Source organism: Pithys albifrons, chromosome 2 (genome assembly GCF_047495875.1).
Source record: "Pithys albifrons albifrons isolate INPA30051 chromosome 2, PitAlb_v1, whole genome shotgun sequence".
In the NCBI taxonomy this organism is placed as follows: Eukaryota; Metazoa; Chordata; class Aves; order Passeriformes; family Thamnophilidae; genus Pithys; species Pithys albifrons.
In genome coordinates this window covers 90,947,910-90,963,869 of record NC_092459.1, presented here as the reverse complement: position 1 = coordinate 90,963,869, position 15,960 = coordinate 90,947,910, and the positions used below count along the sequence as shown (strand labels likewise).

The following is a 15,960-nucleotide window of genomic DNA, read 5'->3' as shown; positions in this document are numbered from 1 at the left end:
AAATTTGCTGTACACAAGTAAATAGAGTGAGAGCATCTTGGCCTTTCAATGAGGTGATATGCTTATTTACTCAGCTTTTTCTCTGTGTTTTGTTTTTTTCATTCTTGTTTCAGCAATGTCATCTTGGCATAGTAAGCTGCTCTGCTGGCCAGCAGCCACAGCAGGAAGCTTTACATTGTAAGATGTTTAAAACAGTAAATGTATTTCTTTTGTTCAGGGATTGCAGCTTTTGGCTCTCTGCATTGGACTCTTTCTGCCCCAGCACCCATTCCTTTGGCTTCTTAAACTTCATTTAAAGAAGAATGCAGATTCCAGGTGTGCCTAAATATTATTACCCAGCTAGTCAACTAGTCTTTCTGAAGTACCTTATTTTCAGTCTTTCCTCTAGTATATCAGATCTTTTGTAATATTTTTTAAATGAATTTGAGTAGCATTGCTACTAAAATGTAGTACATGTTACTTCTACACACCACTTGGGAAAGTTATAACTTTTTCCAGAAAAACACTCTGCAGTGGAACTCTGACTGTATGTTGCAAAACCATGAAAACCAAAATACAGCAGTTATTACACAACACACTCTGAGCCATGTTCATCTTTGACACAGTTCTGCTGCTCTTGGTAGACTGATTCTCTTTCTAATTCCATCTGCACAAAATGTGTTGGAAATCTCACAGTGTGAAATCTGAGTCCTCCTCCCATCTGGCATCCCCAGAGAGATTTACTCACAGGTTACTATCCTTTCAGTCAGTCCCAGAGAATTGTCTTATTTCTTTTTTTGTCACAGGACTGAGTTTGGGAAATATGCAATATATTGTCAGAGATGTGTAGAACGTACCCAGCAGAATGGAGACCGAGAAGCCAGACCTTCCAGGATGGAAATCCTTTCCACTCTGCTAAGAAATCCCTACCACCACTCGCTGCCTTTTAGTATTCCAGTTCATTTCATGAATGGCATATATCAGGTAATGTCATGTAGACCATAAATCTGAGCTCTCTGAACCCCTGGCTGTTAGCATATACATGAAGTACTGTATCAGGAAGAGAATTGTAATTGTTACATTAAACATGCTTCAAGTTTCATCCTGTGCCAGTGCTACCAACGGCAGGCACAAAGTACTCATGATCTGATTTAATCAACAAAGAGAAAAGATTTGAGAGAAAATCTTTAAGAAAAGGCAAAAAAGTAAAACCTCTTAAGAATAAAAATACTGAAGTTCTGTTTCTTATTTAAGCTGACCACCAGATGAAGGTATTAAATTCCACTTCTTTTCATCAAACATCGTGGAAGTTAAAACGGTGAAGGCCTGGAAGCACAGCTGTAATTCCCATTATTAGTCACAAAGGATAACCATATTTGTTACAGAACAAACATGGCTTCATTCTTAACTCTTTGGGGACTTCATTAGTCAAAGCCATAGGAAACTGTCCACAGGCTTCCAAACATACCAGCTTCACATCCTGGTTTGTATTTCCAAATGTGAGAGATGGTTGAAAAGAGTTTTTTAACATTTCATAATATTCCTAGACAGCAAGCAAGTTTTTATGTGAAATCAAAGCTATATCAAATAAACTTTTCATTTCAGGTCACAGAAGAATTCTGCTTTTTTTTCACCTCTGTTTCTTAATTGCTGTTTGCCCAATAAAACACAAAAAAACCCCAACATGTATTTAAATCATCCTAAAAAGTTTCAAAATAGAAGTTTAGAGAAGAAAAGGAGTAACTACTCATCATTTATTAACTGCTCAAAATTGTATAGTTCCAAGGGCTAAGAAAATTGTAATTAAATACATAAATTAATGGGATCAGCAAATAACCTATTATAGTGACATTGAAACCTCCTCTATCCATCTCTGAAGCTTTTTATTTTAATGCCAGCCACTGAGAAGTCCAAAACAGAAGTCCAAGATCCCTTTTCAAGACATTTTTTATCAAGAGTAAAATATTTTCAACAAGTCAAATACAGGAAAACACCCTCAATACAGATTTAAGTGAACATCAGCAACTGGTATCTGTATAAAAACATCTCTTGTTAAAATGTTTCAATACTAGTAACAACAGAAAAATATTCAGATTTTGGGAAGTAAAACTTAAAAGGCTCTATATATTACTAACCTATGTAATATTGACAAAGCAACATTTGTAAAATATTTTGAATCTGCCAGTGTAGATCTGCCATCTAATATCCCTCTGAAGCTGCACATGATGAAAAATGATTAATTGATCTCATTTGTTTCACCACTATATTGAAAAGTGGAAGAAATAATGGTCTTCTTAATTTTTCAAGTGGTATTTGTCACAAAAATCTCAGATATCAGACTGGTATCTGTTACATAAATTTTGTAACAGAAATCCAAGTGTACTAAGTGCAAAGAAACCACTATAAACAAAGAAAATAAACTCAAAAATACCACATTTGGAAGCATTTTGATAGTGAATTTGATTTGATAAACAAAATAAGGTACAATCTGCTGGGAAGGTAATTTTTGGATAGAGAAAAATTCCACTAAATTGACCTCCCATGTGGAAATCTTTTTCCAGACCCTTTGTAGAAATTTTTAATTTCTAATGACTGTAAGTTAGTGGGTGGAATGGATCAGTCCCACTATTATTGCAGAGGTATTATGTTTCAAAATCTTCAATTGAAGGAAGGGGGCTGTGTAAGTTTGAGAGTGAAATACATTTTGACTGGATTTTTAGGTTGTTGGATTTGATGCCTCAACCACAGTGGAGGAATTTCTGAACACCCTGAACCAAGATACAGGGATGAGGAAACCAGCTCAGTCAGGATTTGCACTGTTTTCTGATGATCCCTCTGGCAAGGATATAGAACACTGTCTTCAAGGAAACATCAAGGTAAACAAAAGCCTTTAATAAGCTCTACATGGAAAAAAACAAAGTACCTTCATTTGACAGAGCTCTCTCCAGAAAATGTAAAGGAAAATATTTTTCAGGCTGAAAACTGTCTAGGTTTTTAATTAGCATGAAAGGAATTATTTAAAAAAAAATCACTGTTTCAATTTCTGAAATTCTTTCAGTGAACTAATAGGAGACTGATATTTTTCAGAGAAGTAACAGCAGGGTTAAAAAAGAAAAAGTAAGCTGTTACTAATCATAGTTGTTTAAAACGAAAAAGCAGTTGGAGTCTGAGAGGGATTTGGAGATTGCAGTTAACATTTCTGATTTATCTCCAGAGGATGACCGGGTGAGGTCCAAGAACTCATTGATACTGGAGCAAAGATCCTGGGGAAGGAAAAAACCAAGGGGTTCTTTATCTAAATACAGAATAATTTTAGGGTTCAGTTTAAGAAATTTCTAATGTTTGGCTTGTCATTGTTCTGAATTTTAGTTTCCTCTCTTGCTAGAATTAAATTCTTTGCACTAAAGAATGACAAAGTGCAATATAATCTGTGCTTTAGTAAAATATTGGATATTTTTCAAGCCTTTTTGCAACTAATGAATAATGAATTTTTTGTACTTCTACTAAATTAGTCTTTTGCACCCTTTGGCCAATGTTCATGGTGTTTGCAACATTCACAGCTGCACTTTTGAGTTATAAGGTGTGATACAACCTGGCCTCAGAGACAATTTGTCATCACGACCAGCTTTCTCCCTGTACCAGAAAAATTACCATGAGGAAAGCAAAATTCATACAAGACGGACTATTTTGTAGGCAACTGAAACTTCAGAAGCTGCTCACGTTCCTGCTTCCAGGAAGGTTCTTTTAGGAAGGCACAGTGACGTGACACCCAGCAGGATTCCTTGGGCCTCAGGAGGTTCCACCTCCTCCCCAGGTGCCCCCCTACCCACCTACACTGCTTGTTGTGAACCTCTTTTGCTGCATTTTATAACAAACTTCATACCAACTTCATAGCAGTTACTAGAAAGGACCTGAAAAACTTGGGCATGCAGCAGAAACAGAAGGCAGTTTGATTAATTATATAACAACTCATTCTGTATAATTACACATTCACTGGCTGCTGCTAAATTAAGTAACTGGCCTTTCCAAATAAGCTCCTTTCCAAGGTGTGAGTGTTGCAGGATAAACAAACAACAAAAATGTTAATTAGTAAATGCTCCAACTAAGAAATGCAAGTGAAGTCATAATATAGTAAGTTTAAAAATTCAAGCTGTTGTGTTTCTGATATGTATTAGGTAGAGGATATTAAAATAAGTTGACAAATTCTATTCAAAGGTATTTTCAAATAGGAAGACATGGCAAAGTCTGGTTTGTATTGCTTTCCTTCCAGATCTGTGACATTATTTCAAAATGGGAGCAAGCCTCCAAGGAACAACACCCTGGGAAATGTGAAGGCACAAGGACTGTCCGCCTTACTTACAAAAATAGGTTTGTTTAGCAAGTAAAACATCTCTGCTTTGTCCCAAGATTTGGTTTTTTTGTTTCTGCAGTTTCTTCATCTGAAAAATATTGGCTGACTCAAAGCTTGCAACAAAAATAGTAAATGGGTGTAACTGGAGAAATTTTTTTAAAAATACAATTAGTTTTTTCTTGTTCTTAAGAGATGAGCAGAACTGGGAGGGAGAGGGGGAAGAGAGGGGAGAGAAAGGCAACACTGAAGTCTAAGGACTGAAATTAAGTATTTGCCCACTGTTTCAAGTGCAAGTGTTGATCTGCTAATGTGTTTTGATGCTGACATAAACATGCCACATTCAGAGCAGATACTCTTAATCCTCAGGGCTAATTCATTCTCCTATCTTCTTTATTTAATAACTTTCTGTCTTTTCTGTAGGCTTTATTTTTCAGTTCAAGTTCACGGGGAGACAGACAGAGAGAAGCTGCTGCTAGTGTATCAGACAAATGATCAAATAGTCAATGGACTCTTCCCTGTAAACAAAGAATTAGCGATGGAATTGACAGCTCTTTTAGCTCAGGTAATCATTATGCAGGTATAACCCACACAGCGGTTTTACAGGTGGAAAACTTCAATAAACAAACTGGTCCAGGATTGCTTGACAGTCAAATGACCTCCACCTTTTACATATGATAGTGCAGGAAACAGACTGGGCTGGAATCCTTCTGTAAGGCAACTCTGGACGTCAGTGGAAATGCTTTACAGCATAGGCTGATGGGGCATCAGAACAGATAAAAACGTGCTTTACTTCACATGTACCATTTCTTCATTCACCATTCTGCAAGTTAATACTCCAGAGCAACAGCTGTTAATGAAAGTCTAAGACTCCTTTACTAGACATGGTCGTGATAAGATCTGTTTTATTTCTAAAAAAGGAAAAGTTCAAAGGAAGGTTACTGAGAAAGCTACTTGATGTTGTAATTCAATAAATGTAAACTGGCTTGTGTCAGCTGAAGATCTAGCAATCACAGAGTAGAACTATTATTATATTTGTATAATTTATATTTAATAGTTAACTTTTTTCATGGTAAATTGAAAATAAGAAAATTACTTATGTGACTTTTATATCAGTGAAAAATTAATTGACAAACTGGTTTTCATTTTATACTTGGTAAGACAGATTAGAAAACAGTTCATAATATCCAGCTAGAAAATTACTCTCGAGTCATAAAAAATTTTCTTCATGGACTTCCCCTTAGGTAGAGATTGGAGATTTTGAACGGCCTTTCTCAACTCCAGCAGGACAAGTTACTTCCCAGTCCAAGTCCAACCAAACACTGAAACAAGTTTTGGAGAGATTCTACCCTAAGAGATACAGGCAAGGTTGTTCAGAGGAACAATTAAGGTGAGATGTATTTTGTGATTCACATTCTCTAAAAATATAGAAGTGAAGCAAGGAAGTTGTAAATTGTCATTGGGTACAGTTTTCTGTTGTGCTATATTTGCCTGAACCCATGCATGAAACTCATTTTCTTGCTAAACTGAAGAATCCATTTCCTCTGCATGTTTCTAATCTAAACAATGGAGCATCATTAAACCCACATTCCAGCAAAAGCTGTACCAGTTACTACAAAGTGTTACAACACCCAGCAATTTTGAAATCCTTGTTTTTCTTTTCAACAAATCTATATTAAGTCTGTGCACAGACTAAAGAGTTACTGAAAGTAAAGGACATGAGGATCTGATCTGTTTGCTATTCTAACGTGCAGTCTCTGGCAGCCAGTCAAATTGGCAGTATGTTAACTTAGTGGACTTGCTAGTAAGGTATCACTTCATTTAAAATTAATAACCTGCAAGTCATTTAAATCAACACCTACTAACATGAAAGTGAGTGGAACAGTGTCATAAATTACCCAAAGTCAATGATGCAGCAGTTTTGAAGTCCAACAAACATCATAGAAATGTCTTCCTTATCATTCAGTACAGAGTAACATTATTATATAAGAAGACAACAGAGGCATTACAAATATATGCACAACAAAGAGGAACTTATGCAATTAATTCCAAAGAGCAAATTATAAGAGGCCCTAGATTAGACTTAACTCACTGAGGGTAAGTCAAATATCTGTGAAACTGTTACAGTAATCCCTAACCTACAAGTTGGCAGAGTTGAAAGTCTGTGGCAGGGAAAGAATCACTCTATACTTGCCCTGTTGCTTGTACAAGAGTAGTATTAACCCATATCTTCCACATCTACTACTAGCCACAGGTAAAGATATGTGCTAAGCTGGATGGATTTTTGGAATGACAACTGACATAGCTGTTGACTACTGATAGACTGATTCTCTGTAGAAACACATTAAAAGCTGTCCCAGACTTTTTCCCTTTATGCTGCAACTGCTACATCAATATTTAATCATAACGTTACAGAAATTAGAAGATACTTCATAATGTTCATGTGCATTAAAATATTAAATGACACTTTGGATTTATTTAATACTGTATAAGTGATAGTTGTTGTATTAACTTAAATTATCATTTTAACAAATGGATTCTTTTTTTGTTCATTAAACTCGCTATGGGTAAGCATTTAAATTCCTTTCAATAACTAAATTACATACTTCATTTTCGACAGACAGCTTTGTCAGCGACTGTCTACAAGATGGATGGCTCTCCGGGGGCACAGTGCTGCAGACTGTGTGCGCATTTATCTCACTGTAGCCAGGAAATGGGCTTTCTTTGGTGCTAAATTGTTTGCAGCAAAAGTAAGAAACTTTACTTAGTGTGAGTGGTGGGGCTTTTAAATATAAATATCATTTGCAACTAGTAATACTTTTTTGTTGAAAATAACTGTGTTATATACATGAGCTAATTGAATCTCTTTTCAAATTACTAATTTGTTTAAGTTATACACAGGTGAAGTACAATAGCCAGAGTATGAAGTATACAATAATACCAACTTTCCAAGACACTTATTCCTTGTTTTACATTATTAATCTAAGTAGTATCTTTCCATTTCCTTATATCTTAGCTTGAGATAGTTTTTTTTAGACTTCTTTACCTGGTACGTAGTAGAACATGGAAAAGGCATCAGTAACTGGCTGGAAAAGCTGAACCTTGCAGAAGCACTAAATGTTGTTCAGGATGTGTAGAACACTCCCTGCTGTCCTGACTTCTATCAATTTCTCTCAAACCTCAAGAGTATCTTAATTCTCTTGATTCAAATAACATTTGTGTTGAACAGAACTGTCCCCTCATGCCTTATGTTTTATTACGTAATCCCATTGTATCTATTTTATATGTATTTATATACACACACATAGAATCATAGAATCAATTGGGTTGGAAAAGACCTCCGAGATCATCAAGTCCAACCCTTGGTCCAATCCAGTCCATTCACCAGATCATGCCACTCAGTGCCACAGCCAATCTCAGTTTAAAAACCTCCAGGGATGGTGAATCCACCTCCTCTCTGGCCAGGCCATTCCAATGTCTGATTACTCTCTCTGGAAAGAATTTTTTTCTGATCTCCAACTTAAATTTCCCCTGGCAGAGCTTGAGCCCGTGCCCCCTTGTCCTATTGCTGAGTGCCTGGGAGGAGAGACCAACTCCCACCTGGCTAGAACCTCCCTTCAGGTAGTTCTAGACAGCGCTGAGGTCACCTCTGAGCCTCCTCTTCTCCAGTCTAAACAACCCCAGCTCCCTCAGCCTCTCCCCACAGGGCTTGTGCTCCAGTCCCTTCACCAGCCTTGTTGCTTATCAGCACTCTCTTCTTTGTTTACACCCATGAGCTAATGAAAAAACTTTAAGACCTGACTTTTACTTTAATAAAGAATCTAAACATTTTATTGGACTGACCACCAGGGGAGACTTCAAGAGCAGTAGGTTGAGTTCATCCTTCTGCCATTGCCTGCCCACATGGCTTTGGGCAACTGTTTCAATTCCTTTACTGAAATTTACACTGAGGGGAAAGTGATGTAAGATCCGTGGATGGAGACAGGTCTGTGATAGCTGAGAGTTAATAATTATATATATTGCCTTATTTTGAAATAGTAATAAAGAACATTTCTCTTCATAGCCTCTAGCAACATCCTCAGTTGAGAAGTCTTTCATCTGGTTTGCTGTACATGAAGATGGCATAAGCATCCTAGATTACAGTTCTATGGTAAGTGAAATTTCTATTTTAATTTTGGTACTGAGCATAGGGGGAGATTCAGCACCAGACTATATAAAAGATGGCATGAGCCTTCCGTGCTAAGTTATCTAGTCTTTCTCTTGAGGCAAAAGTTCCTTCCTTTCAAAACGCTTTAATGTTATCATCATTATAGTAGCACTAACAATAGAAATAAGTAAGTAATTAATATTTGCACAGAATTTAGTTTTGTTTATCAGATACAGCTTTTATATCATTTAATGAAATGTTAATGTTTTAATCATTCAGATGTCAGGAGATCCATAGTTACAGTTCTTACAATAACATTAATTTTCTTTTCCTGGAGACTTCATTTTCCAATATTATTCATAATACATAGACTCTGCAAAGAGCAGTTACTTGAAAAGATTGTTATTTTCATTGTATTTTTGTTTAATAGTAGGTAATAAAACCCAGTGTTATTTAATTATGTCATTTTAGGCTCTGATTTTTCTAATTTTTCTTTGATTTGCAATACAAGTTTTCACAGAATACGACTCGTGGTAATCAGGGAAAAAAAAGCAGTGTCTAAGAAGATCTCTGCTTTCATTTATATCCTGCAAAGAAACAGAATGGCTTGGTGCTATTAGCAAGTGCTAATGCTGAATATCAGAAAATTAAAATCTCAGCTTTAGAATTGTACTGATACAGGCCTTTTCATTACGTTTCTTTGCAATTAAAGAAATAATAAAGAACATAAGGAGAGAAAACAGCAACTCTCTTTAGGGAATAAGCAAAATGAGCTTCCATTAGACTGCAGAAAGCTCTACAAACATTATCTACTCCTCGAGCTATGGCATTTCTGTAGAGCACTGCCAGTTTACAGTATCAGCAGGCCTTACTCGACATTCAAGAATCCTTCAGTTTCCAAGGATTATTCTAATTTTCTACAGGAAGGATCAGGGCTGTCAGAAATGATATTGCAAGGGTTAGAGAAAATACTGTTTCAAAATCAGGGCAAGAAGGGGTTTATTAACCCAAGGACATTAAGTCAGTTATTGTACAAATATTGTCCAATGATAAATTTCAAATGTGAACATCTGCATTAAATTAATATGATTTGTAACAATAAATTAAATGCTAACCTTAACTTGAAGGCCACTAGTGTGGTGTTAAACACTGAACAGTAAGAACCAAGGCATAAAAAGCCAAGGAGCTTTGGAGAGCATGTATAAACATACATGTATAAACATCAGAGATGTTGGAAAAAAGAGAACAGAAATCAATTTGTGTGTATGCAAACTACATCACCGCACAAAAAGAGTTAAACACTTTTAGATGTCTCATACTCTGCCATTTATTTAGACACTGCTTCAATTTCAAATGGAATTGCTAAGATTAACTTCTCTCAAAGTCAGCCAAGACTTGTGTAAATGGAATTATGTACCTCAGTTAAAACCTGCTTATAGCTTTGATCTAATTAATTTGGAACAGAAACAGAGGTCAAACTTACAAGAGTTATCATCTGCAATGAAAATTCCTCCTTATGAAGGTCTGAATGAAGCTATCCCAAAATTCACAGTTAATTTCAAGATTCATAAGCGCCTAACACCATTGAAAAATATATGTGTAATTATATTTGTAAAAGAATAATTTGTCATAATCTGCTTTTCTTGCATTGTCCTGCTTAATAGCTTTGTTTGTTTTGGGGGTTTTCTTTTTTAAGCGATTAACAGCTACATACACATACAAGAGCCTGATGACTTTCGGAGGCTATCAAGATGATTTTATGTTGGTTGTTAACAATGCTCAGACAAAGGACAAATCAACTGAAAAACACCTTTTTGCCATGACAAAACCAAAGGTTGGTATATTACCTGAAATAGTTTCCCACCATGCTTTTGTGCTATCTCTAGTGGGTAGTCCTTAAACACATGTGAATGACAAAACACCTTCTTTAATCCCAGCATTCTGAGATTATTGACTTTTGCCATATGACTTGAGAGCAAAACAATTGGTAATGTAGGAGCTGACTGTGACAGTACTGATGCATTTCTTTTCATGTCCCTGTCTGTATTACTGCAGATTTTTCATAGAAGCACAAAGGATGTTAAGGTCAGAAATTACATGCAGTACCTAAAACCTAGTCTGTTGCTTGCTCAGCACCAGAGATGATGTTTTTAAAAGTACATTTGTGTTCTGTAGTGAAATTGCAGAACACATAATCTGAAAGATAGGTAATTTATGAAAAACCCTAGGATATTTTTACCTTTGGTAAAAGAAACTTTCATGCTTTTTAAATCTAGATTCTCTCCTTCACTTGTAAGATTGACTGTATTTCTTTAAAAAACAAAGATTTTGCTGTTAGAACAATTTATGAAACAGAATACAAGATTCCACACATGAACTGGGGTCAAAACATGACTCCATACAAATAAACATAGTAAAATACATCTGCTCCAGCTTCCCTCAGATTGTGCCATTACAGAATCACAGAATGGTTTGAGTTGGAAGGAACCTTAAAGATCACCTAGTTCTGCCCCTCCCTGCTGTGGGCAGGGACACCTTCCAATATCCCAGGGTTGCTCACAGCCCCATCTAAGTTGGCTTTGAACACTTCTAGGGATGGGGCATCTGCAGCTTCTCTGGGCAACTTGCTCAGTGTCTTGGCAAGGTTTATATGGATCATGAAGAGATAATAGGATAAAAAGCTCCGAGAAGTCTTTATTCCCTTTATCTACCCTACATCTTGACTTCTCTGAGCACTGCAGACTTTCTGGCAGAACTGAGGAACCACATTGTGAAAGCTTTTTCTCAGGGCATCATCTTTTGGACTTCAAAATCTCTCCCAAAGTGAAAGAAGCCACCTCTCTGACTGCAGGAGACAAAGTATCTTTGATATATACTGATGGGAATAACATTACATTATTTGCAAGAAGCAATAGAAAAAAGCTTTATTAGGTATCTCCTCTCTTCCCATCATTAATTTGATAAAGTACAAGTACTTTTCCAGTTGATGGTGATTGTCACTTGCTAAAAAGTTAGCTATTTTTTCAGCAGTCAAAACACATCACTGTATTTTTCAAAGAGTTTTGTGTGTTCCTGTTATAGATTCTTGAGATCACTCTACTGATTGCCAGCTACATTAACAACTTTCATCAGCTGAAAGGAGCTGCTCATCATCTCTCTGCTCCAGCACTACTGGCACCTCAAAGTGTACAGAAACCCAAGGAAATGGGGAGTCAGCCACTTCTGGCAATCAACAGACCAACTAAATGCCCCACTTTGTTATGAAAGGGTTACGTATCATGGTAATGCATCTTTGTTACAGGGTTTCTACACTGATTGAAAACCGTCTGTTGTACACCACGCAGAACATTAGCAGGTCCATAAACAAAAGAAAGGTGTACATTCATTTTTGTGGCACAAAACAGGAGTAGCCCTTTAATTAAAGCCCTGGCCTGAACTGGAATGATGATGAGCCACTTTAAGGATTATGCTTTACTGGTGGTCATTTATGCCTACAGCTTAGAAATAAATATATCTGTTGATAGTGATGAGGAAAGGTGGCATTTGGAACAATTGTCTAGATTTTAATAGGTTTTTCCAGATATACTCAGGGACCAAACTCTCTTCACCTCTTCATCTCTACTTTTCAAAATTATATCAGTTGTATAACTTTCATTTTGAAGAGACACTTTTGTTTATAAAAACCAGTCAAATGCAAAACAATTTCCACTTCCAGCACCATTTTTATTTGCAATACAAGCACCATGGGACTAAAAAGAAGGAATTGTGTATAATTGTTTCTCCTGAAAAATACCCAACCCAACAACAAACATAAGCACATCATGTAACTATTAGAATTTTAAAGAGTATTTTCATGATGCACTCTAGGCTTTGTTATACAACTATTTTACTTGGCAAATCTTTAGCCTTGGTCTGGTAAATTTCTAAATAAACCCTCTCTGGAAAAAATCTAAATTGGATAGGCACTGTATTTAGGATAGTTTTGTTAAACAAGATCCTGTATCTAATTTCTTTAATCCATAATAATAATAATATAATACAGATAGCAAGAGTGACTCACAATTCAAAACACAAGAAGAACACAGAAAACCATGGCTTGAACTGTTGTGAGTAAACTTGGAGACATATAAAATCCATGTATAATATCTTGAATGTATATACATTGATTCATAATAATATTTTGTAAAAGATGTACTTCTTGTTTTTCATTTGTATTTATACATTTCATATTATAATAGTATTGGACCTAGGAGCACTTTAAAGTTGCCTTTTTCAGCTGCAAGCCTCAGTGCTACATAGGGTCAAATGTATAGAAATTATACCCTTTTTTTTCAGTCTTCTCATGTTCATTTCCATGCAAATAAACCACTTCCGCAGGCTTTGAAATGGATCAGCAGAATACTCTAACAGGTAATTTAGGTTGAGCCATAAAGCAGGTACTCAACTAAAATCACTGATTTATATAGATTTTTCAGTTTCCACTTCTGCTCATGCTAATAATCATGGATCATTAATCCCTTATTGCCAGCCCTCATTAGTTTTGTTTGCTGGTTTTTTTTATTAATACTTAAACTTGAAGTAATTTCACAATTGAAAATCTCTCGTTTATGATATTGAAACATTTCAGATATGTACATACTCCTAGTGACAGAAAAGGAATTTTCAGCTGTTTGTCCCCTATGAAAGGTAAGGAGTATCCTCCCAAAGAATTAAAATAAATTGGAAAGGAGATACAGGCCATGAGGAGAACATGGTCTTAAGTGGAAAGGCAAACAGGCAAGCTGAGTTGATAAATACATTTCTTCAGAAAGCTCTCAAAGTCCTGCCACAGCTACTTTAGTCCATAGGACTCAAGCACCACTTTAGGAATGGTGCCACCAGCCAACGCTCTGTCTTGAAAACTACAACCAAGCAACACACATATTTATCTAGATGCTCTCACATTTGCAAGGTGGAAAGAACTTCCTGGTAACTTCCACCCTTTGGTGGTGGCTGTGGCAGAGCCAGCAGCAGGAGCTTTACCTCCTCACAGGCTGCCAGTCTTGTGCCATCATCAAGGGAAGCATATTGGGAGCTACAAGAGACCTTGGGACCAACAGCAGCATCTTTTTGTGTAACACCCCCCATGAAGTGATACAGATACCATGGGGAAATTCATTTAGAAATAACACCCCTTCACAAACAGCAAGCAGAATAGTTACCTTTCAGATTTGAGGTGGGCAGGGTGTTTACAAATTCAAACAGATGCTACTGCGTCACTTATACTTGGGTCATAGTTTAAAGCTTCTCCAATATGATGACTAGAAACTTCAGTTTACAAACACAAAAGTCTTCATGTCATTGTGAAATTATGGTAACCTAGACTCAAATAGTAATTCTTTCCTAATTGTCCAGTTTCAAACAAATGTGGCAGGTTCTGTTATTAGTAGGCAAAAAAGTGAAGCATTTTGCCAGTGAGCTTGTGCATGTGGTTTTGAAAATCTTTGTTAAATTTTGAGATGTGATACACAATGCAAACAGCTGATGTGCAGATTTTAGGTTTTTGAACAGCTTTCATTATCATGTAGAACCTTTCAAACAGCTGTTTTATAAAGCAGCATAGAATCTATGAAGTAGAGTGTGACCTTCCTGCCTGCCTTTGCATAGGTAACTCTAGACACTGCTTTAGTTTTTAGTGTTCAGCTCTTGCTGCTGCAGTATATTCCTACATCAAAGTGCCAGAAGCAATCCATGCATGTTTCCGGCTTTTTTGGCAGCACTTTCCAGATTTACTACTACTAACTGGTCATTATAGGTCACCATTAATGCCATACAGTCACATTACAGGAAATGCTGTGTTAATTTTTATGAAATAAATGCACTCAGAATCACAGTTACCATGACAACACTATGATAAACAATGGAGCTTCTTCCAGGATTTTGTTTAGCCAGAGTGAGGTTTCTGTAGTGATAGTAACCTTAAGTAGACACTTCCCTTCAGGATAAGAGAGTCGGCAAGTAGAGTCTCTTACACACACAAGCACATTTCCAAACACAGTTATGTGTATCTTGGAGGACTTGCTCCATGTTAATCGACTTCCAGAGCTATTTAGAGGATACCACACAAGACAGCAAAGCTGAACATTTCAGAGCCCAGGCCTCAATCTGCCTTCCCCACCCACCCCAAGCCTCATGAGTAATCCATATTTCAGTCTTAACTTTGATTCATCCACCCAAACAATTTGTACTGTGCTACCTAATCCATGACTAAAGCCCAGGTAGAAACTAGACCTTTCTTACCTCCTAATCTTTAGCAGGGTGATGCTGAACAGTGACTTCTGGGGCTGATGCTGAAGAGCTTCCCATGCTTGAGGCTTGCAGAACCTAGATTGTAAAAATATTGTCAGGAGGAGATTAATAGGTTACCACATGCAGGGAGACCACCGTTTATCATGAACTTCAGAAAACCTTTCTGCTTGTTTTGAACTAGTGGTCAGAATCAACAACCACTATAAGTGGTCAATGAATCTGAGCTTGACAATGACTGAAAGATCACTGGGAACTCTGTATAAATAATCCCATTGATTTAAAAATAATGTTTAGATTGCAATGTAAATGAATATGTTACTTGATCTTCACTTTGCCTTCTCAATTTTTGATCAGCAGTATTAGTAAGAGAACTGCTTGTTTCTAAAACAAGCAAGATTCACTTACCCCTGTAGTACAACAGGAAAATGATAAAGCTTTAAGGTTTTAATACAATCCACAAAATTAATGTTTTTTGTTATTTTAAATGTTTAGTTCTGTTGAAAATAGAAGCATATATTTCCCTATACCAGAGGGCTCATGTTACTTTTCAAGTTCCTTTCAGACTACCACAGTTTTTATAGGTTTTAATTTTTCCTGAAGGAAAAAAGTCGTTCTTGCATAAAGGAATGCACCACTTAAAGCTTTAGGTAGAGCTTTAATAGCCATACAGTTTAGTGTAATCCATTAGTTTGAGTTAATTTTAACTGAGGTGATTAGTAACTCAGTAAAAATTAATTAGGAAGAAAAAAGTTGGGTTTTTTTTTTACAGTTTCTTAGGGTAAAGAAATGAAACTGGGCAAGCTGAAACATAAAATACTGCAAACTCCAATTTAATTTGGGCTTCAGTACACTTAATAATTGTACACCCTTACGCCGTGCTTCCCAGCTCAGATCTGTAGTGCAGCATCTTCCAGATTTGCCACCTCTGCCAGTGAGTAAATCATTGTAAAAATATTTTGCTTTTTAATCTTATACCCTTGCTATTGGAGCAATACCTGCATAGGTCATAGTGCCAGTAGCAATTCCCACTATAGTGTTGCTGTCTTTGGCAGAGGAAGAGCAGCCTTGTCCAGGGGTTTTACTACATCTAGCTGCTGAGTATAGATCAGCACTTGCTTCATATATATACCAAGATACCAGAAGTGTTCTGTTGAACTGAAATTGATGCAAGAAAGGCACCAGCATGACCTGCACTGTA

General features: G+C 36.5%; 1 protein-coding gene across 5 annotated transcripts in view; it reads left to right on the top strand.

Moving 5' to 3' along the window:
* PLEKHH2 (pleckstrin homology, MyTH4 and FERM domain containing H2) overlaps nucleotides 1–12,864 on the top strand; it is a 54,478-nt gene extending 41,614 nt beyond the window's left edge. For all 5 annotated transcript variants that reach the window (XM_071577467.1, XM_071577451.1, XM_071577475.1 and 2 more), the window contains 10 exons: nucleotides 218–315; nucleotides 786–963; nucleotides 2,700–2,855; nucleotides 4,250–4,347; nucleotides 4,751–4,892; nucleotides 5,572–5,717; nucleotides 6,948–7,077; nucleotides 8,391–8,477; nucleotides 10,171–10,308; nucleotides 11,556–12,864. In XM_071577467.1, the coding sequence (XP_071433568.1) occupies nucleotides 218–315; nucleotides 786–963; nucleotides 2,700–2,855; nucleotides 4,250–4,347; nucleotides 4,751–4,892; nucleotides 5,572–5,717; nucleotides 6,948–7,077; nucleotides 8,391–8,477; nucleotides 10,171–10,308; nucleotides 11,556–11,738 (1,356 nt within the window). In that variant the 3' untranslated portion in view covers nucleotides 11,739–12,864. The remainder of the gene's footprint in view (nucleotides 1–217; nucleotides 316–785; nucleotides 964–2,699; nucleotides 2,856–4,249; nucleotides 4,348–4,750; nucleotides 4,893–5,571; nucleotides 5,718–6,947; nucleotides 7,078–8,390; nucleotides 8,478–10,170; nucleotides 10,309–11,555) is intronic.
* The last annotated feature ends 3,096 nt before the right edge of the window (nucleotides 12,865–15,960 follow it).